Here is a 22,393-nt window from a genome sequence, read left to right as displayed (position 1 = left end):
CGGAATTTTTGAATGAACTCAGCAGAATCAAAGAACATTGGAAATAGAAGAACATATCGTACATTGATCGAGATTTTATAAAATATATAATAGCATTTTCCGAAAATGATTTGACACACATAGACGTATGTCATGAAATACTTATACAAAGTTTAAGTTACAAAGAAATACATAGCAAAAGCCCACTTACTTGATTTCGTTTGGATTAAGGCGCTAGAGAGACATGCTAAAAGAACTTCGTTCGAACAAGGTTGCGGTAGAGCTTCGACTAGGATGCTGCAAATGCTAAATTTCGAATTCTTGAAGTTATTGGGGGGGGGGGGGGGGGAGTTTTCTTCTTATATATGCTTGAATAATCAACTATAAAGGTAAGCCCGTGTTACTCCAAGAATGTCGTTGATTGCTTAATCAACGTGATGATTGCACTTTTCTCTCCCGAATGAACGTGGCCTCTTCTTGATTCAAGATACACACCCGAGATTCATGAGTGATTTTGGTTTTCCTTAAGTGCAAATGGAGAGTGATTTTGGCTGCATTAATTTCTTCCAAGATTGGTGCACTTCCATATAGTGATAAATGGTCAGTAATGAAGGGACAATGATTATTCAAATTTTCATGATTATGATTGTATGGAACTAAAAAAATGTTATGTCAAAAATGATCTGAAATTTCCTATGACATATAGATTTTCTCGTTGCAAGATTTCGGGTTTTCACATACACAACATTAATTGTTGCAATAGAAATATAGGAAGAGTGCCATTTGAATTTTGAACCACGATCATTTACACCAATATATATGACATTAAAGCTACCCCAGCTCATTGTAATGATTCTCGACTCACATGGATTCATGTTGTTGCGTCCATCTGGGATATCTCAGGGAAAGTTAGCTACCTTCTTCTTAAAGCGCCGTAGTTTTTTGTCACCTACACAAACAAAAAAAATAAAATTAAAAAGTCATAGCAATAATAATAAAACTTCGGAGGCTTAAATTTATAAATTTCTATATGATCCACGTATACATGTTGGAAAAAATCGGAAGTACAGAGTCAGTCACACGGGGGTTAAACACCAAGAAATGACTCGTGGGATTCCATTTCGGGATGCCAGGTCTCCCAAAAACCAAAGATTTAGCGCACTTGTTTCTTTTGAGTCATCACCAGTTGAACTCTTTCTCAAGTTGTGCTTGGATGGATTTGAAATGATGAATTTCAAATTTCTTATCTTGTTTTGATGAATAAAACATAAAGTGAAATTCAAGGTAAACTCCATATCGAACTCGTGCAATTTCAATAGTGAGATAAGTCTCATTTGAAATTCATCCTAAAAATTTTCCCAAATCAAATCTCTCCACCCTCCAAATGAAATTCATAAATTCAAGCACAATCTTAATTAATTTGTCAAGCAAAAATAAGCAAATTAAGATCCATATATTCAATTGCACTTGTGAGATCTATAATAAATACACATATCTAAGAGGGCAGAGGAACGCGGGCATGTCATACTCGGAATAGCACTAGTTTCCATTTTTTCGACTTGTAAACCATAGTAAAGAAACATGAGCAAAGAAATCGAGAAACACGAGTGTTCCATTCAAAGTAGTATATATCAATTACCCGAGGTTGAGGTGTACTAAGTTTCTTCACTATTTCGTCGTCGTAGTCGTCGTGGTCTCTACTAGTAAGCAATCTTTGAAGAGAAGCAGAAGAGTTATCTGATTTTCTTCCCCTCTTAGAGGCTGTGGCAGATCCTCTACCCCTTCTCCTTGAAGTAGCTTTTTTCTTCCCTTGCCTTGGAGAGGTAGAGCATCATCCCTCAAACATACAAATTATGACCCAGAATTAAACAAGTAAAAGCAAAAAAACTTACAGTTAGAGAAATAACTTGAGAGTTTGTCCATACCGAACTACCATCAATATCTTGAGTCAAATTTCTCAGTTTCGTCATTTGAATCTGAGTCCACGATGTCCTCATCATCAGCCAAACTCTGAACCGAAGCTGATGTAACAGTTGATGCAGATCTAGGGAAATAAATATCATGTAGAAATTCCTCACAGAAATGAAAAGTTGAAAGCATTTTCATGATTAAAACATAACAAATCAAAAGGCAGCCTCTAGACTCTAGAACATAAAACTGACCTTCGTGAAGGACGTAAACTCAGGGCTGCGTCTAATGTTGTTTGCTTTAATGTACTGGAATATTGCAAACAGGAATAAAAGGCCATTTTATCATCTTTGTTGACAAAATTGTGTAATGCAACGTCCAAGTCACTGACAGGGAGTATCTCCATTTTCTGAAAAATTATATGGTGAAAGTGGGTCCAGATAAAAGATCACAAAAAGCACATAACATAAACACCGAGAGTAATATATTTACTGTCATTGTATTAAATGGGAGCAAATGGAAATAAACAGCACAAACGGTGTTGGAGCCGAGCCATATTCTTAATCTTAATTTTTTAAAAACCCTTTTCAAGTATAAAAACTTTGACAGTAATCATTGGATCAAGTTTGGTTTCAGCTTATCGGATCAGTTCAATCAGAAAGCCGGATAAAAAACTTCGATATCACTCACACAATAAATTTCAAAGGAGAATTGAATTGGAGTAAAGAAAAGAGAAGGCAGCAGCGGGGGCCAGGGAAAGTTGGGCAATGATAATAATTGTACTACTACACAACAAGCAGGAATGTCACAAGACAAATTGAGAATAAAGATACAGCACTTACGCGAGTTTCTTCAAGGTTATATTGCAAACAGGAATAAAAGGCCATTTTATCATCTTTGTTGACAAAATTGTGTAATGCAACGTCCAAGTCACTGACAGGGAGTATCTCCATTTTCTGAAAAATTATATGGTGAAAGTGGGTCCAGATAAAAGATCACAAAAAGCACATAACATAAACACCGAGAGTAATATATTTACTGTCATTGTATTAAATGGGAGCAAATGGAAATAAACAGCACAAACGGTGTTGGAGCCGAGCCATATTCTTAATCTTAATTTTTTAAAAACCCTTTTCAAGTATAAAAACTTTGACAGTAATCATTGGATCAAGTTTGGTTTCAATGTTCTGGATCCAACTGAGGATTTGATTCGAAAGTATAAAAAAAAGAAAAAGAAGGGATAAGATTCAATCTATTACCAGATTACTCTCGGCAACTAAGGCTTCAATGTTCTGTTGATTCAGCTCTTGTGGTCGAAGCCGTTCAGAATCATCAATTTTATCTAGGGCATAGCATTACATAGTTACCATTTATCAAAATAGTTGAAAAGAAAAAAGCGGGTATAAATCAAAAGGAAAAACTAGATTTTCCAGCTCTTGTCAACAATTAATTTAAAATGGGAAACTGTTTGAGATGTATATTTGGTTAGGTTATTTTGCTACTTTTTTTAGATGACAAATGTCCATATAACTCAAGTGTCTAAATTTTCAAAACATAGTTAAAAGTATCAGATTTCTACACTCTACATGATATCAGAGCTCTTGTCTATTCAATGTATTTTTTTCCTGAATCTCTTTATTCATCCAATTCCTCTTATCTCCCTTCCAACCAATCAATCATGTCATCAATCACAAAAACCAGTCAAGTCTTTTATATAACTTCACTAGAGAATTCTTTGTTAGCTTCCACAGCCGATTTGTGGCATATACAAGCAGCATATTGACCGAATAGAAGGGATCATTGGAAGTGGTCACCATTGGTGGTTTTTTGTGTTATGGAAGCGAATGAACAATCTGAATCTACTTTTTACCTTGATAATTGAATTTGATCTAAATATTGAGTATAACATATTGACAAACATGCTTAATTCGTGTAGTGACACTTCTCATAGGCCAATGGTCAAAGCAATGAACCTTTGCAATCTATCAAGCTCAATTCAAGGGGATAAAAAAACAAAGAGATTTGAGCAAATTGAATTATATAATTTTCATTAGGGGTGTTTTTATGAGAAACAATCTTTCTTTAGGAATTAGTAAATGTTATGCTGCAATAGGAGAACAAATTTTCCATAAGGAAACTAGAAAACAGCCTTGCAGCTGAATAAAAATGAAAAGATTCTATGCACATGTAGTAATTGATGGTGCTAGAGTGATAGCAGGTTGAGGCAGAGTGAAAAGACCAATTGAGGAGGACGCTGGAAATTTTAAACAAGTAGGAGAATTTAAGGATTCGAAGACCAAAACAGGATATAAACAGATTATAAGGGATGGGGAAGCTGGCCAACAAAAAAACACTGGCATACATGCGGTGTTGGGTCGAGAAGTCCATTTAAAACACCAAGAAGGGAAATATAGCAATACAAAGATCGTCCAAGGGATGGAAGTGTTTGTCGGGAAACAACAGGAAGATGTTTACAAAACAAGAAAGGAAGGGGGAAAGGGTAATAAAGTGTTTGGCTCAGAACCATTGAGAGGGCGCAAACAAATCAAAATTCTCAAAAGGGTTAGTCCGAAAGGAGTGGATGACTTCAACAAAGGAATAGTCCAATCCATGAGCAACAAAGCGAATGAGAATACAAGGCATTGCGGTTCTCCAGAGGACATAAGTAAACAGGAAAAGAACTTCGAGGTTGTTTGTACTAGAAGAAAATCAAGGACAAATCATGATTGGTTTAATACACAAGATGAAGCAACAACAAAGAGCAAGCTACAGTGGCTGGATCAACAACCATTGCTTAAGGAACATGATGCCACATGGGAGGACCAGGATTTTATAAACGATCAAGATCATGGCTTTGAAGAAGATAGTGATTTTAGCGACATGGGGACTCATATGTCTATCAGCTCGGATACAACGACACACAAAAGCTTGGGTTTGGAGGACATAGGGGATCTCTTTGCATCACCTTCGGATAAGGTACACAACAAAAATACTTCGTCGCATTTTCACTTTTCCAATCCTTCAATTCATTCTTCAGAATTTTCTTTCAATAAAAATTCGGGGGAGGGGAGGTATATTGAGGGTGATGGAGGTCTTGTGGTTGGTGAAAAGTCGGGTATGCCAGGAATGAAAATCCACGAGGATGATAGGGACAGTGGGGGAATGATGAAATTGTCCGAAAAAGATGGAGATTACTGTTGTTTGAAGATGATGGGAGTCAAAAAGGTGGAGATAGGGGATGGGTTGAATAAAGATGGAAAAAGTCAAATGGGAGAAAAAGTGTTTCGATGAAGATTGTTTCTTGGAATATAAGAGGTGGAGGGTCGGCAACGAGGAGAGGATTGAATCGAGATATGCTACGCAAGGAGAAACCCGACTTAGTTATTCTACAAGAAACAAAAAAAGAATTGATTGATAGAAGATTTATATCCAGCGTGTGGAAATCAAGGTTTGTTGATTGGGTTCATTTACCCTCGATTGGAGCATCAGCGGGTATTCTGGTTATGTGGGATCCGAGAGTGGTATCCATCACGGATAATATGATTGGAGAATTCACAGTTTCGATATGTATAGACAAAAATAAAGATTTAGATAGTTGGTGGTTTACAGCAGTATATGGACCATGCACAGCATGATTGCGACATAAATTCTGGGATGAGTTTGCTGGTTTGAGAGTTTTGTGTGGGGATATGTGGTGTTTGGGAGGGAATTTCAATGTTGTGAGATATTTGACCGAGAAAATAAATAGCCACTCACAAACAACAAGTATGGCTTGTTTTGATATGTTGATTCAGGAATTGGAATTGTGAAATCCACCGTTACTGAATGCGAAATTTACATGGTCAAATTTTAGGGCTATACCAATTTGCAGCAAGATTGATAGATTCTTGTTTTTGGGAGGGTGGGTGGAATTATTTCCATATCATAAACAATTTGTTTTGCCTCGCATCACTTCGGCCCATTTTCCAATTGTATTGGAAACACAAAAACTTAAATGGGGACCTTGACCATTCAGATTCGAGAACATGTGGCTGCAACATAAGGGTTTTAAGGATAAATTTTCTATGTGGTGGACTAGCAAGCAAGTTCAAGGATGGGAGGGATATAAATTCATGAAAAAACTTAAGAATATTAAGGATGATATCAAAGTATGGAACGACGAGGAGTTCGGGAAGATTGACATGAGGGAGGCAGAAATGCGAAATAGAATTATGAGATTGGATGAAATGGAGAGTGAGGGGAGGGAGAATGCGGAAGGGGTGGCTGAAAAAATAAAATAAAATTGGAGTTGGAAGAGTTGGTGTGCTGACTAAACAGAATGTTATATCAAAAAGCAAAGATTAAATGGTTAAAAGAAGGAGACTACAACACCAAATTCTTCCATTCCTTACTAAACCACCGAAAAACAAAGTCCATGATTTGTAAATTGGAAATGGATGATGGAGGGATTATAGAAGATGAGATTCAAATTGTCCAATTCATTGTTGATTATTTCCAACAACTGTACAGTAATAGAGATGTGAGAAGATTTGGGATTGAAAGAGTGGAATGGACACCTATCGGTGATGATATGAGGGCTGAACTCCAACAAACATTCTTCAAGGCGGTGTTTGCGTGTGACATGTTTAAAGCACCGGGGCCCGACGGTTATATTTTGGCTCTTTATCAGGATTGTTGGGATGTAGTCAAGGGCGATTTAATGAAGGTATTTGCAGAATTCTATGAAGGGGAGATCATTAATGGGTTGACCAATGAATCGTACATATGTCTGATACCAAAGAAACATGACTCGTTAAAGGTAAAAGATCTCAGACCCATTAGCCTCACTACGAGTTTTATACAAGATAATAGCAAATGTGTTGGCTACAAGGATGAAAAAACTGTTGTCACATACATTGTCTGAATCACAGAACGCATTTGTTGAGGGAAATCAGATACTGGATTGTTGTTTGATTGCGAATGAGTTGGTGAAAGAAGGGAGGAAAAAAATGATAAAGGGTGGGTTTTGAAAATTGATTTTGAAAAAGTTTATGAAAATGTTGAATGGGATTTTTTGGATTTCGTATTACGAAAGAAGGGTTTCGGGGAAAGATGGAGAGGATGGATAAGAGGATGCTTGTCTAATGTTTCGTTTTCAATCATGATTAATGGGAGACCAAGGGGGAAATTTAAAGCATTTAGAGGACTTAGACAGGGAGACCCTTTATCACCATTTTTGTTCAATATGATTGTCGATGTTTTGGGAAGATTGGTTGACAAACCAAAAGAAGAGAATTGCATAAGAGGGTATGAAGTGGGCCGAGATAAGGTGGAAGTATCACATATACAGTTCGCGGATGATACATTGTTTTTTGTCAAGACGGAGGAACACTTAGGATTTTTGGTGCGAGTTTTGAAGGTGTTTTGTGATATGTCAGGATTACGGATGAATTGGGGAAAGAGTGCTTTACTGGGTTTAAATCAAGAAGAAGTAGTTGAGGAAGATATAGCTAAGGGGATTGGTTGTCGCAGGAAACAATGGCCAATAAAATACTTGGGAGTTCCCCTCGGGGGTAACCCTCTACAAGTTGCTTTTTTGGGAACCTATCATGATTAAGATAACTAGAAAACTGGCAACTTGGAAAAAGGCTTTCTTGTCCAAAAAGGGTAGAGTAACATTGATTGTCGCGATATTGACTGTTCTGCCTATATACTACTTGTCTTTATTCAAGGTACCAAAAGGAGTAACAGAGGCGATGAAGAAAGTAATGAGAGACTTTCTGTGAGATGGGAATGAGGGAGAATCACATTGTCATATGGTTATATAGGAAAAAGTTTGTAGACCGAAGGAGAAAGGTGGCTTAGGACTCGGGAATATATGTTTGAGAAATATAGCGTTAATAGGAAAATGGCGGTGGAGGTTTAACGTTGAAAATGAAGCATTGTGGAAAAGAATAATAAAGAGTAAGTATGGGTTACAAGAAAATGGATGGGATGCGGGGTTGGCTAAGAATGTGACTTTTAGATGTCCGTGGAAGTTCATTTCCACAACATACCCGACTACTGAGATTAGTGGTTCGAGGAGGGACTAAAATCAGGTTTTGGGAGGATATTTAGTTGGGAGATTCATCTTTCCGGGATTTGTACCCATCTTTATTTCAGCTATCTTTGGTTCGTAATTTGCCTATCTCTTATTTTGCTACTTTTGATACTTCATCACATGATTTTTCTTGGGACTTGCATTTCCGTCGATCACTCCGTGAGGAGGAGATCACTCAGTTATCTTCGCTCTTAAGCATTTTGGAGGGGGTGAGATTGGTTGAAGGGGTTGATGATTTCAAACAGTGGGAGGGGATCCATCCGGGAAATTCACATTCAAATCTTTTTTCCAGTCATTCTTTACGGATACTAATGGTGCACAAGAGTTCAATTTTTTCAAGATCATTTGGAAAGTACATATTACGTCAAAGATTCAAATATTCTCGTGGACGGCAATCCTTGCAAAATTACCGACATCCGAGATGATGCAAAAGAGATATCCTAATTGTGCTCTTTGTCCCAACTGGTGTGTGTTGTGTCGTAAGGATGTGGAAACACAAGATCATTTGCTTGTTCATTGCAAAGTTGTGGGCTATGGCTTTGGAAGAAATGAGATTGGTTTGGGTGGGCCAAAAACAACTCAAGATTTGTTTAGTACGGATATTGGGCATATGCTAGGCAAAAAGAGGCAAAATTTTCTGGAAAGTCGTGATTCATGGAATTTGTTGGGCAGCTTGGTTCGAGAGAAATAGAAATTTTTTGAAGAATTGGAAGAAACAACGGAAGAATGTTGGGGAAAAATCAAGCTCACAATAGCAAACTGGATCGGAGTGGATAAACACTTTCAGGGATTGTCTATATTTGATATTCTACGAGATTTGTCGTATGTGTATTGTTAAAAATTAATGACTTAAAATTTCGTGGCAGTGAACCGCTAGTCCACTTCTTGTAATGTAAAAATTTAATATTAATAATATTGTTATGTTTTTTATAAAAAAAAATGTGATATACCTCTTTCAAGGGAAAAGCTGACTTCAGCGATGATTTTACACCTGGAGCAGTAAAAACATCAATAAAGAAAGCCCAAGCAGATTCCTTCAAATCAAATAAAAAATTGGTGAGAAGAGTCTTAAGCAGATTCCATCAAATGAAATACACAATAGATCAGAAGTTAACATGATTAACAAAGTAACTAGACGGCATTTGTGCACATAAAAAATAAGTTATAATCAATAAAAGAGTAAAACATCATAGTGTTTGTTTCAGCATCAAATTACAATTTCAAATCATATCAAATTGAATTCTTTTGGTACTGCAACGTCTAGAGCAGAACATCATGAGAATGCTCCAAAGTTGCAGTGTTATAACTCTGCAAGACCCTAACAAAAAAAATAGTTTTCTACAGGTACCAAAAGAAATCATTTCGAAAAGGCAAAAAGAAAAACAGAGAACAGAAGCTCTCCTCTCCTTCGATGAAGAGGTATTGATATTAAAGAAATTAAAAGAATAAGAAAATATGAATGCATCCACCACACAGGGTAGAGACAAATAGACTACAGGAACACACATTGGCACTGGATGTGCTCATTTGATCAAGGTACTTGCTCATCACATGATTATTCACATCCACGTGTTGTTCTAGTAAAAGAGAACCGTCATCCACAGCCCTAGTTAAACTTACTTGCAACTTCCCATAGCAAATAAGAGAATCCTGTTGATGAAGGACAAATTAGAAGTATTGCAAATGTTTTACTACAAATCAAAAAATCAATTCAATATTGCTCAAGATACATTTAGACTTTGATCATGAGTTGCAAACCAGTACCGAAACACGAAATGATTTATTGCTTGATGAATTTCCAGGGATTTGCCACCTAAATTTGGTCTTTCCTATAATAAATATGTATGGATGCACTCCACAAGCTTGCGAGAAATTTTTACCTCATCCCTAACATGCAAAAGGAAAAAAAATTATCCATTTGTCAATTATTGCAATATCATAACTATAAGAAATCTGTAAGGTGGAACATGACTAAAAAAACATCGACGTGTTACCTTGGATGAGAAAAAATTCCAACAAAGCCCAAAATAATGTTATCTTGAAGATCATCGGGAATATCTCCAGTCGGGTTTTCAATAAGTGGATGTCGTGTCAAGGTGGAGCAGAAAACCTCTTCTTTTGGGTTCAATCGACCGACATTTTCTGCACTCAGACATGTTTCCATGTAGAGAATCACAAGATCTGTCCATGATTGGCACAACATAATGAGAACAGAACTTTACGACATTTTAAAGCAAGGATCCATTTGCCGACAAGCAACTATCAACTCTTGGAACACTTTTCCAAGATAAAGTAGTATCTAGATCCGACTTACGGGATTATTAAAACTTGATTTTTATTATTTTATGTTATGTTGATGTTCTTCATATTAAATCAAATAATTTAAAATATTTTAAAAAAATTAACACAATTAAGAAACAAAAAGAGTAAAAGAAAGTGTTTCAGTGCTATTGAATTGGCTATGCACAATGTTGTTGCTTCAACTTGAAACTTGAAACGTGGAATTCGCCCGGTTGGAGATCCTCTGAGGTAGCCCGACACTTCAAGGCAACGAGAGTCACATAGATGTCAAGTTAGTGAATGGCAGACTTATCAATGCATCAAGTGACATGTTTACTTAACCCTAAGTGTGACCCCATAAAATAACCAAAGGCATAACACTAATCATGTCGAAAACAAATTCAAGCATCACCCTTGTTTGATAAATTTTTATCAATATTTAGTCGCAGATAGTTGGATATGTCAAAATTCATTCAAATTACAAAATTATCCAAGCTATTCACTACACGAAATTTTGTGAATAAACAACATTATCAGATTGCTTTCATTTACTGAAAGAAACAAAAACTTCAAACTAACCTGAACACCCATCATCCTGGGATGAGTCTTTGCAAAAATTAATTTCGGTAATCTCTTCTCGCTAGATGAGATATCGTATGATACACAATGAATTGATATTTTGACAAGAAAAGGCAAGTCCAGCAGCACAAAAAAAGCAGTAAGCAACTGCACGCCATCAATTTCATCAGAAGCTATAAAAACAACAAATTCTTGCAAGCGGTTGTACATGCTTACAGTGTAGAACTTCGTTAGGCTTGAGCACTCAAGTTATCGGACAAATATCTACAGATCTGGGTTTCCAACCATGTATTCAACAACTTAACCCCTTCCTAAAATGATCACTAATCAAAAGATTAAAAAAAATTAACATTCTCTGAATCAATGTTAACAAAAAAATGGCGGTAGAATCAAGAGATGTCTCGGGGAGGAGAGGGTTTCTTTACAGAGAAATGGCTGTAGAATCAAGAGATGCTCGAGGAGGAAGAACTCGGTTACGGGCGGGCGTAGGGGTATTTATAAACTCAAGAAGAGGAGCGTGAAAGAGAGCGGGTAGAAGTCAGATATGGAAAGTTGAACTCTTTTTATGGAATTTGTACGTTAAACTTTACCGTATATAATGGCATCTTAATATATTAACGTTGCAAGGTAAAGACTTGTAAATAATAATAATAACAATAATAATAATAATAATAATAATAAAAAATTTGTATTAAAAATAAATACAAATCTGATTTTGGCTCTGTCACGCCCCGAGATCGGGGTTAGTTGACACCGGCATTGTTTAACAATCACACAATCGAAACAACAAGCCTTTCGTTCCACAGTATAAACCGAAACCAGTTTATATATCATAATTTCCACGAAATAGCAATGTCTTTACAATAACAAAATTCAAAGAAATAGTAAATAATGCAGAAGCGTCTTACAATTCTTTAAATTAGAAAATTCAGAATAAAATCTACTACTATTCTTGCGAATCACCAACCCCAAAACTGCTCGGACTCTTCTTCTTCAACCTGTTCTTCGTTTTTATCTGGGGAGGGTCGTAAGGGTGTGAGTATTTTGGAAATACTCAGTAAATGGGGGACTTTGAACACAACATAAAAGTTTTATAACATTTTCGAATCATAACATAAACGTAAAGCATGCTTTTCATAATCGTAACGTAAATTCCATAACATAATAACAATGCGATTTTTCACCTTTGAACGGTTTACTGACGTCAGTCCCTAAGTTTTAATCCTCTAAGGGGGCGAGGCCATAAAACAGTTATATCCCACTGTTAAGGGCCATATGTTGGAATTTCACCCATTTTCAGGGAATTCTCACAGTGTCAACATAAACGTAATAACTTTCATAAAAACGTATAGACAAAACGACGGTACTCGACCGTATTTTTTTTTTAAAACAACAAAACCGAAATTTCTCACATATGCATAAACCGAAATTATAAATTTTAAAACAGCCCACTTACCGTAATTTTTTCTTGCTAAAAACGTGGATGATTGGCTTCGGGAGGTGGGTCGTTTCCTTGCTCCTCACTCGGCGGCACTACGGCTCGATTTTTTTCTTGGAAGATTTCGGCAGAGTTTGGCTAGGAAAAGCTGCTGAATTCCGAGATTTCAGCAAGGGGATTTTCGAATTTTAAGTGTGATGAATGGCTAGGTATGATGCACTATTTATAGGGGAGAGGGTTAAGCTAAATTTGGTGGCTAAATCCTTACCAAAATTTGTGTCCAAATCTCATAAATTTGTTTCAATTATTTCTTGCTATTCTCGAAAATTTAGCTTCTTAAATTGTGGGATTTAATCCTTAATCTATTGCTCTCAATTTGGTTCGAAATCTAGGTTGCTAAGTGGGAAGCAATTTTGAGCCAACTTGGATGATTTGCTTCCAACCAATCAAGTAAAATAATTTGGCATATAATATGGTTGGATTTTTTCGAAAATCCCTAGCAAAATCATGCCTTATTTCTTCTAACTTGTATAATATCCTAATCTTCTAAATCTTCTTACCTATTTTCGAAAATTTAGTATGCCTAAGTGTAGGTATTATTGACTTGGTAAAAGATTTCTCACAATTAATTCCCCAAGGTGCATATCTCATTATATTATTTATTTATTTTACACAAGAATATCAAATCCTACAATCTTAAAAAAAATTCGGTTCTCACATCCCTCCCTCCTTATGAGAAGTTTCGTACTCGAAACTTGAGTTGGCTGGGTCTCCAAATAGGTAGAGCTATTCCTTTCCCTTACAATCTACTACCGCATTGTTTCTTGCTAACCAGTCCATTCTTAAGATGATATCGAAATCGACCATGATCAACTGTATCAGGTCGGCTCTAAAAATACTGATTTTTCAAACTCTTTAATTTCGTCAGTTTCAATGGCTCTACTAGTAGGCGTGTCTATTCGGAAAGGTTCGGTTAGCTTATCGAGCTTACGTCCTAACTTCTTACCAAACTCTTAGATATAAAGAATGTATGTCACCACAGTCAATTAACACATAAGCAGGCATTTGCTGAATAAATATGGTACCTGACACAACAACGCTTGCATCATCTGCCTCCTCCTGCGTCATGGCAAACACCCTGGCATTTGGTTTGTTCTCCCGTGGTTTATTGGCATTCGTCCCTGAGCTTGACCCGTCTCCTTTACCTGGTCCAGTTGTTTTGTTGCTGGCGGCTGGACAATCTGCCATACGGTGTCCTGGTTTTCCGGATCCGAAGCAGACGCCGCTGGCTCTGCGACATTCTCCCAGGTGGCGTAAGTGGCAAGTTTGGCAAGGCTTAATGGCCTGGTATCCTGAGGCAGGCGAAGGCCCTTTAGATGGTTCGCCGGAATGGTTCGGTTTCTTGAACGACTGACTGCCATGAGGGGGCTGATCATTCATAGGCCTTTTGTTCCTAAATTCTTTCTCTCTGCGCTGGATATCAGTTTCAGCTCGGATAGCTGCGCCCATCTGGTCGGAAAAATTCGTCGGTTGGTAGACTGCTAGGGCTGATTGGATCCTGCTGTTCAACCCCTTCTTGAAGCGGTGCAATTTTAGAACTTCATCCGCCATAATTGCCGGAGCATAAGATCCTAAGGCGTTGAACTGGGAGGTGTATTCCACAACTGACATGTCGGGAGCTTGACTGAAATTCTCAAACTCACTTAGTTTTTGTAGTCTGACCTCGGCGGGGTAATACTGTTTCAGGAAAGCTTCCTTAAAGTGTTGCCACGTGATTGGTCATGCAGCTGTCATGGCTGGCGAGATTGCTTCTCACCACTTGCTTGCTCGATCTTCCAGGAATGGCACTATCACGTCCACTTTCAGTGCATCCGGGACTTCCAACAGTCGCAGCTGAGTCTCCACACTTTTCAGCCAACTCTGGCTAACCTTAGGGTCGGCAGCGCCACTGAAAGTTGGGCACCTGTTCTTATGGAGGGACTCGTAATGGAACTTGACTCCGTGCTGTGGTGGTGGTGGTGGTGGTTGATTGGCGTTGGGGTTTACTAACCCCTGAAGTGTCGTCGCCACGATCGTGGCTATAGCCATTAGGTCCGCTTGATTGAGATTGAACTGAGGTGGAGGTCCGTTGCCTTCTTCATTAGTGTTGTTGTTGTTGTTGTTAGCATAACGGGGGTTGCGGTTTTGCCTTGGAGGTCTACCGGCCATTTCCTACAATTTGAACGTTTCTAAGAATTTGTTGTACGAGTAAAGTTCATACAATAGATTGCGTAGAAGTAAATTGAAATCAATGGAACGAATAAAATATTTTATTGATTTCTCAAGCAGAACAAAAATAAATGAACATGACCAATCTAAATGAAATAAATGTACTGAATGAAATATGACATAATAAAATGTCAGATTCATATAGAGTTCAATAATGAAAATAAATAAAAATTCGAAAATTTCCAAAAATGAAAAGTTTTGAGATAGACATACGGATTCGAAGGGTATATCGAGAGGATTCCAGAACAGTCGACGGAACCGAAATCGGAGTTTTCTACGAAAAAAAAAATCGAAGGACATAAGCCGGCGGGTGGACTCGTTGACTCGGCCGAGTTGACTCGCCGGAGTATGTTCGGAGCTAAGCCGTACGTCGGCGAAGGTGTCAGAATCACGGACTTGGTGGTGGCACGGCCAGAATCAGTCGGAAAACTACCTAATTGGCCGGAATTCGCTCAAACTCGGTTAACTCACTTGAAATTGGGCGTTTCCGATTCGTTGGTTCGATCTCAAAATTGATTGTTGAAAAACGTTACCCATGGATAGTATAATGTTTGGATAAAATGAATTGAAAATCGGAGTAGGATTGATAGGGTAATTGGACGAAATAAGATTCGGCGTTAGGGCTCGTACACCAAATTCGTAGTTCCGAAATTCCGGTTGCACCCGAGCACGAAATCTGAAATTGTTTGAGGGCTTTTGTTTGTCTCGTCGAGGCGGTCCTAGAGCTGGTCTCCGATCAAAGAAATACTACCGGAAGAGGCCGGAATCGACAAAAAATGCAGCGCGCGCTAAGGGCCTGTTTGGCCAGAATTTTCAGAAAAATAATTTTTTTTTTTTGAAACTCGATTTTCACACTCGGATTATGAACCTGGCGGCTCTGATACCACTTAAATGTCACGCCCCGAGATCGGGGTTAGTTGACACCGGCGTTGTTTAACAATCACACAATCGAAACAACAAGCCTTTCGTAGCACAGTATAAACCGAAACCAGTTTATATATCTTAATTTCCACGAAATAGCAATGTCTTTACAATAACAAAATTCAAAGAAATAGTAAATAATGCGGAAGCGCCTTACAATTCTTTAAATTAGAAAATTCAGAATAAAATCTACTACTATTCTTGCGAATCACCAACCCCAAAACTGCTCGGACTCTTCTTCTTCAACCTGTTCTTCGTTTTTATCTGGGGAGGGTCGTAAGGGGGGTGAGTATTTTGGGAATACTCAGTAAATGGGGGACTTTGAACACAACATAAAAGTTTTATAACATTTTCGAATCATAACATAAACGTAAAGCATGCTTTTCATAATCGTAACGTAAATTCCATAACATAATAACACTGCGATTTTTCACCTTTGAACGGTTTACTGACGTCAGTCCCTAAGTTTTAATCCTCTAAGGGGGCGAGGCCATAAAACAGTTCTATCCCACTGTTAAGGGCCATATGTTGGAATTCCATCCATTTTCAGGGAATTCTCACAGTGTCAACATAAACGTAATAACTTTCATAAAAACGTATAGACAAAACGACGGTACTCGACCGTATTTTTTTTTAAAACAACAAAACCGAAATTTCTCACATGTGCATAAACCGAAATTATAAATTTTAAAACAGCCCACTTACCGTAATTTTTTCTTGCTAAAAACGTGGATGATTGGCTTCGGGAGGTGGGTCGTTTCCTTGCTCCTCACTCGGCGGCACTACGGCTCGATTTTTTTCTTGGAAGATTTCGGCAGAGTTTGGCTAGGAAAAGCTGCTGAATTCCGAGAATTCAGCAAGGGGATTTTCGAATTTTAAGTGTGATGAATGGCTAGGTATGATGCACTATTTATAGGGGAGAGAGTTAAGCTAAATTTGGTGGCTAAATCCTTACCAAAATTTGTGTCCAAATCTCATAAATTGGTTTCAATTATTTCTTGCTATTCTCGAAAATTTAGCTTCTTAAATTGTGGGATTTAATCCTTAATCTATTGCTCTCAATTTGGTTCGAAATCTAGGTTGCTAAGTGGGAAGCAATTTTGAGCCAACTTGGATGATTTGCTTCCAACCAATCAAGTAAAATAATTTGGCATATAATATGGTTGGATTTTTTCGAAAATCCCTAGCAAAATCATGCCTTATTTCTTCTAACTTGTATAATATCCTAATCTTCTAAATCTTCTTACCTATTTTCGAAAATTTAGTATGCCTAAGTGTAGGTATTGTTGACTTGGTAAAAGATTTCTCACAATTAATTCCCCAAGGTGCATATCTCATTATATTATTTATTTATTTTACACAAGAATATCAAATCCTACAATCTTAAAAAAAATTCGGTTCTCACAGGCTCTTGCCTTGAAAATTACACCTTAAATTATATATATTATTAAATAAACACTCCATGATTTTAAATCTAATAATATTTTATAATTTATTCGATATTTCAAAAGAACATTTTTTCTTAAACTATCTCTATACCATTATGAAATGTGTTTCTTAAAAAATATATTCATGTAACATGAAACAAAACTTTGAAAATAATATCATATTTAAAATGTTAATTAAAATCTTTTAATATCATATTTAAAAACAACGCGAACTGAAGGCTAAAAAAGGTTCTCAAAAGCATATTTCATGAATTTGAGAAATGTCCCAAAGTCCTAATAAGATAAGTAGATAACAATGCAAATTACAGTTATACCTTGGATATGAAATCAGAAACCATCGCACCAAGATCATTTGTGTTATCTAAGCTGCACAATGGAACAAGCTTCCATGCAGCAGGAAAAATTTCACTTTCCAAATGCCAATTCCATTCTTACAATTAAGTTTTATCATGTTAACTTGTTCATTTGTGTTTTATGTTTTAATTTTTTTCCTGCTTGTTTTGAGAGCATCAGCAATCTTTTGCCTCATGTGCTTAGAGTTTTTAGACTAATTTGCATCAACATCAACTTTTGTTTGGTACTTGTATCTATGTGTAAATTTTAATGATTTTTCTAGTTTGGTTCACTTTCATATGTTTTTCGAAGGGGAAATTGCATACAACCACTAGTTGACATGGGTGCGCATATATTTTCGTACCTGGATCGACTTTCATACCAAGAATTTTATTTTGATAGTATACAATACAATAACCAATTATCAAAGCCTTGAGGCACTAAATTTAATAAATATATTATATATACTCGAATTTCATTAAAAGAAAAAAGTGAAAATAAATCTTGTGACAACTCAAAAGCTAGTGAATTTAGTTGTATCAGTAATTGTATTTTAAGTTTCTTATATTCATTTGTTAATTTTACTAATAATTATAATAAAAAAACGTTGAACTTTTTAAAATTTAAATTTTCATTGACTATAATTATTGGAAAGTAAAATTTTTTTTTTTTGGAGAGGTGTTGGAAAGCTTTTTGAACATGAGTACCTTGTGAGACGGTCTCACGGATATTTATTCATAAAACAGTTCAACTCGGCTCATATTTACAATAAAAAAAAGTAATAGTTTTGGCATAAAAATAATGTTTTTTCATGAGTGATCCAAAATGAAATATTTATCAAATAAATTGACCCATGATACAGTCTCACACGAGTTTTGTATTCAAATATATACCACAATGGAGCTTTCCATTACCATTTATGACCAATTATTAGATACTGTAAATAAAATAATTAATTATAACTATATTCTAATTTTTAATTTTGTTAAGAAAACTCGAAATCCAAAAGCCTAAAAATACGATATTTAGGTTTTTGTTTTGCTTCTCTTTAAAAAATAAAAGCTATATTTTGCTACTTCATACAAATCTATACTATTATATTAAGTGTGAGGGCCTTAGAATAACTAACTTTGAGGACACCAAAATATTTAATTTCATAATTACCCTTCTTACCATACTTAAAACATTTTCAAGTCACTACATATTTTAAATAGAAAAAAATCAAAATAAAATTTTCCTTTTAAATCGAACAACTTTTCTAAATCGAAAATAATTTTGTGTTAATTATTTAATATTATTTGATCAAATTAAAAATAATAATAATAGCACATGCAATGCATGTGCATCTTTTACTAGTATAAAAAATGATTATGCATTTTTTAAAAATCAATGGTAAAAAGTCCGACTTAATGAAGTGTTCTTCTTAAGAAAAAATAACTACTTCTTCTGTAGCTAAATTGACCCTTATTGATTACATAATTTGGATTACATATGTTTGTTAAAAATGCATATTCTATATTGTTTTTTCATTCCCTATGTCACACCCCAAGACCGGAGTTAGTCGACACCGGCGTTGTTTTACAACCACACAATTGAAAAAAAACAAGTCTCGTAGTAAAGTATAAACCAAAAACCAGTTTATTACTCATAATCAATCATAAGATTGTCTTTATAACGTAAATTCTTAGAATGACAAAAATTATGCGGAAGCGTTTACAACTTACTAAAAGAAAAATAAACTAAATTTCTTGATTCATCTTATTATCAGCCTCAACTGGTCTTGTTCATCTTCCTCGATTTTCTCTTCTAATTTATCTGGGGAAGGTAGAGTAATGAGTGAGTGATATATATGGTCGTCACTTAGTAAGTGGGGGTCGTTCGAGCACATACATAACAAATACACATGAATTTCGAAAACCACATATCATATCATGCCTAACATAGTGTGAAAGCCACGTCAGGACGAATGCGCAACGGAAGTTTAAAAATTTGTTTTCAACAAGAATCGAGCACCCTAATGTACTAGTGTGTAGCATATACGAAAAACACGAAATATGTCATACTTAGGGTGTTTTTAAAAAATATACCTATCAATCTCTTGAGATTGATGTTTGGCTCCAACTTAGTTGATAAACAACTAAGCTCTTCAAGGATGACAATCTACAAGCTTCACCTTGCTTTTGGACTCTTTTCTTCAAAATTAGGTCCACCACTAACAAAGTAGAACCACCCTAATTTTGTACTAGAAAAATTAGGGCATTTTCCATTGAGAAGTCTAAGCTTTCCTCAACAAGTGAAGAAGCAAAAAATTGGAGAGAATTAGAAATCAAATTTTCGGCCATAAGGTGATGGGAGAGAAAGGAGAACAATTTTCTTGGTGGTTGAAAAAGTGTTGTGGTGTCCCAAAAGCATGCCATGCCTTGGACCTTGAAAAGTTGTCTCCCAACTTTTCACCTCCCCATGCACATTCTATTTGGTCTTGTAACAATTACAAGGCCCATGGACTTTTATTTAAATGTCTCAAACACATTTGAGCTCATTTAAACTTTACTTGATTTTACTCAAGCCCACTAGTTTAAATAATTATTTCAATTGGGCTCTACAAGACCCAATGTGATTTAATTAATTCAACACTTGAATTAATTTAATTATTTGGACTCTACTAGGCCCACTAGTGTTAAATTAATTCAACACTTGAATTAATTTAATTTAGTCCATAATAATGTTTATGAAAATCACATTTTTCAAATACATTATTTGTTTGGCCAACTTTTAATTTAGGAACACTTTCTCAAATTAAAAGTTATATTCTCCTTATATAAGTCATACTTCTATTTTTTTTTACGCTTATAAACTCTTTTATAAGCCGGTCAACACATTGAACTATTTTACTTTTCAACGGGATCTAAAAAGTTCGCACTTGTGTGACCCTCAATGGTTCATTGATACAACTAGCTGTGGGTTCACATCTCCATGTGATTCGGACTAAACATGTCCTTATACGAGCATATCCCAATAGCTCCATTCTTAATTATCAACACCTTGATAACAAAAACGTCAGAACTCAAGTCTGATAGTACCCAACCAATCATGTTAAACGCCTAGCAGCATCACTTACATGATTCCCTAGGTATCAAATGATAGTGCCTGCAAGAACCATTCAATTATGGTTAGCGTACAGTACGGTCCCTTCAACTCATATATCCCGACCGATTCGACAACCATTGGTATATCGAGAGTTGTCAATGAATCGATACTATGTGTCATGTTGTAGTTGCATCGATGGTGTAATATATGAACCTCTTTCATAATTACCACCATACTCTGATCAGAGATTTCATACTACATATACATGAGATCAAATAGGATATTCATACCAAAAGGTAAGCGGTGAATCCCCGACTACAATGCATCGACTCCTATATGTTTCGATAGAACACCCAACCTTGCCACCTGATGACCCCTAAAGAGTCGGTAAATAAGTCAAATTGCAATGCTATCACATAGAGTCTCAATGTTGTCCCAGGTCATAAGGACTAATGGTGTACAACCATAAACTAGTGAGAACCACTTGGAAAGTCCTTTATGGAGGATTGTTCAGTGCACTCTACCAGGAGCACCTATCTGCATGCTCGGACATCACAATGTCCCCTACCAATGAAACATGGTACTCACATCGCAGATACTAGTCTCAAACTCGAGCGGCCTATATCCTTCTTAGCGGCGGCTGAATCGACTAAGAACTGTTTAGAATATACAGTATTCCAAATATGAGTTTCATGATACTCATCATATGAGCATCTCATATTCTTTCTACTATTTGTATATTCAAGGACTTTATCTATGCAACTAGCATGGGTATACAGATAAAGATGTGTCAAAATAATAATTTCAAATATTATTAAAATAAATATTGTTTATACATAGAGTTTATTGTGAATACTCGGCCAACACTTGGCTCGACGTGCACCTACTATAACATTTAATTCTCCTATTGCTTATCAGTTTAAAATGCATGTTTGAAGTAGCTTATAAATGATTACAATAGATTTCTATAACAATTTGGGTTACCATATGCACAAAGTAATGATGGATATAAAGTAGTTGTTGCAAAAACTTATTGAGCAATCACACAGGTTTGGCCTGAGGCATGGTATTCATCCTTTTTTTTTTTTTTTTTTTTTTATCATGATTAGTTCATTTAGATTGAATTTCTCCTTTTTATTCTTGCAATTGGTTGATTATATTTTCATTTTTTTGTACTTTTCATAGTTGTTTTCCAAAGAATGCCCTACTTGTAGAAAATAAATTTGTTTTCTCGGTGCTTGGAGAAATCATGACAAAGAGATAAATTTCGTGTGCTTTATATGTGGAACATGCAGTTAAATGTTTAGATACCATTTAATACGTAGCAATTTCTCGTAAATGAGCTAGTGCATTAACCACTGTGGTTGCGTGCGAAATACAATCGAAATAATCTAAGTGACATGTCTACTTTATGAAATGACTCATGTGTAGTTTGTTTTGGAAATTAAGGATAAAATGTGTAACCCTTGTTCTATTCTCATCCATTACTTCCATCTTTGAAGTTCTGAAGTAATATATTTCTTGGGAGTGAGAACTTGCGGAAGCATCATTGACCTGGCCTTTGGAACTTTGTTGTAAGATTAAATTGAATTTTAGGTTCTATAACACTTAATTTGTCGTCATGCATGAGATGCATACTGAGATTTAGATATTTGAAATTGAGGTCTCTTGTTCTTAAATTATAGATTTCCAGAAAAATGAATGTGTTCCACAGATTTGCAAGTTACAACACTATTTTATTGTAGAGATGTGTTTTTCTTGAGGGGTATGTATATGTGTTCATAATTCTTCCTTATTTTACACATTTAAATCTGCCAATTTATATGAGTTAAGATACATAACATAACCACAGATTCTTTCATTGAAAATGTATCAAATTTCCTGTAGAATCAGATCAATTTCCATTTTCCTATCAAGATTTGGCACAACGTTTGGATTCCACTGCAATTGAATTTTCATTTTAGTTGTGTGGTTTGAAAGTTACGCAGCGCGGAAGTACGCTGTTTATCCATGTCTTGCAGCTTTATAATGTTTTATCATATGGAGGGTTCATGTTGGTTTTTATTGTGTTTA

General features: G+C 35.9%; 3 protein-coding genes across 5 annotated transcripts; all 3 read right to left on the bottom strand.

Annotated features, from left to right (window-relative positions):
* Positions 1–666: 666 nt before the first annotated feature.
* Positions 667–2,446, bottom strand: LOC140828563 (uncharacterized). Of its 3 annotated transcripts, XM_073191498.1 has the most exons (5): positions 2,142–2,446; positions 1,905–2,023; positions 1,619–1,793; positions 1,060–1,325; positions 667–928 (listed from the first exon to the last, which is right to left on the bottom strand). In XM_073191498.1, the coding sequence occupies exons 2-5, from the start codon at positions 1,913–1,915 to the stop codon at positions 925–927; spliced, it is 456 nt and encodes a 151-aa protein (XP_073047599.1). In that variant the 5' UTR covers positions 1,916–2,023; positions 2,142–2,446; the 3' UTR covers positions 667–924. The 3 variants fall into 3 exon arrangements, 1 of the variants encoding a protein (XP_073047599.1); XR_012117269.1 differs by lacking the exon at positions 1,060–1,325 and having other exon boundaries at positions 672–928; positions 1,872–2,023; positions 2,142–2,248; XR_012117268.1 differs by lacking the exon at positions 1,060–1,325 and having other exon boundaries at positions 674–928; positions 1,619–1,816; positions 2,142–2,248.
* A 226-nt stretch (positions 2,447–2,672) lies between these two features.
* On the bottom strand, positions 2,673–11,392 carry LOC140827469 (double-strand break repair protein MRE11-like). The gene is made up of 7 exons (XM_073190144.1): positions 10,826–11,392; positions 9,961–10,147; positions 9,731–9,853; positions 9,587–9,616; positions 8,917–8,957; positions 3,147–3,229; positions 2,673–2,843 (listed from the first exon to the last, which is right to left on the bottom strand). Exons 4-7 carry the CDS (start codon positions 9,598–9,600, stop codon positions 2,673–2,675), a joined length of 309 nt encoding a protein of 102 aa, XP_073046245.1. The 5' UTR covers positions 9,601–9,616; positions 9,731–9,853; positions 9,961–10,147; positions 10,826–11,392.
* Positions 11,393–11,646: 254 nt separating this feature from the next.
* On the bottom strand, positions 11,647–14,627 carry LOC140828562 (uncharacterized). The gene is made up of 2 exons (XM_073191497.1): positions 13,349–14,627; positions 11,647–11,840 (listed from the first exon to the last, which is right to left on the bottom strand). The coding sequence occupies exons 1-2, from the start codon at positions 13,932–13,934 to the stop codon at positions 11,785–11,787; spliced, it is 642 nt and encodes a 213-aa protein (XP_073047598.1). The 5' UTR covers positions 13,935–14,627; the 3' UTR covers positions 11,647–11,784.
* Positions 14,628–22,393: the final 7,766 nt, after the last annotated feature.

The sequence above is a fragment of the Primulina eburnea genome, chromosome 3, assembly GCF_022965805.1.
Source record: "Primulina eburnea isolate SZY01 chromosome 3, ASM2296580v1, whole genome shotgun sequence".
Lineage (NCBI taxonomy): Eukaryota > Viridiplantae > Streptophyta > Magnoliopsida > Lamiales > Gesneriaceae > Primulina > Primulina eburnea.
Note: the sequence above shows the minus strand (reverse complement) of the source record. Positions and strands in the feature narration are given on the sequence as shown.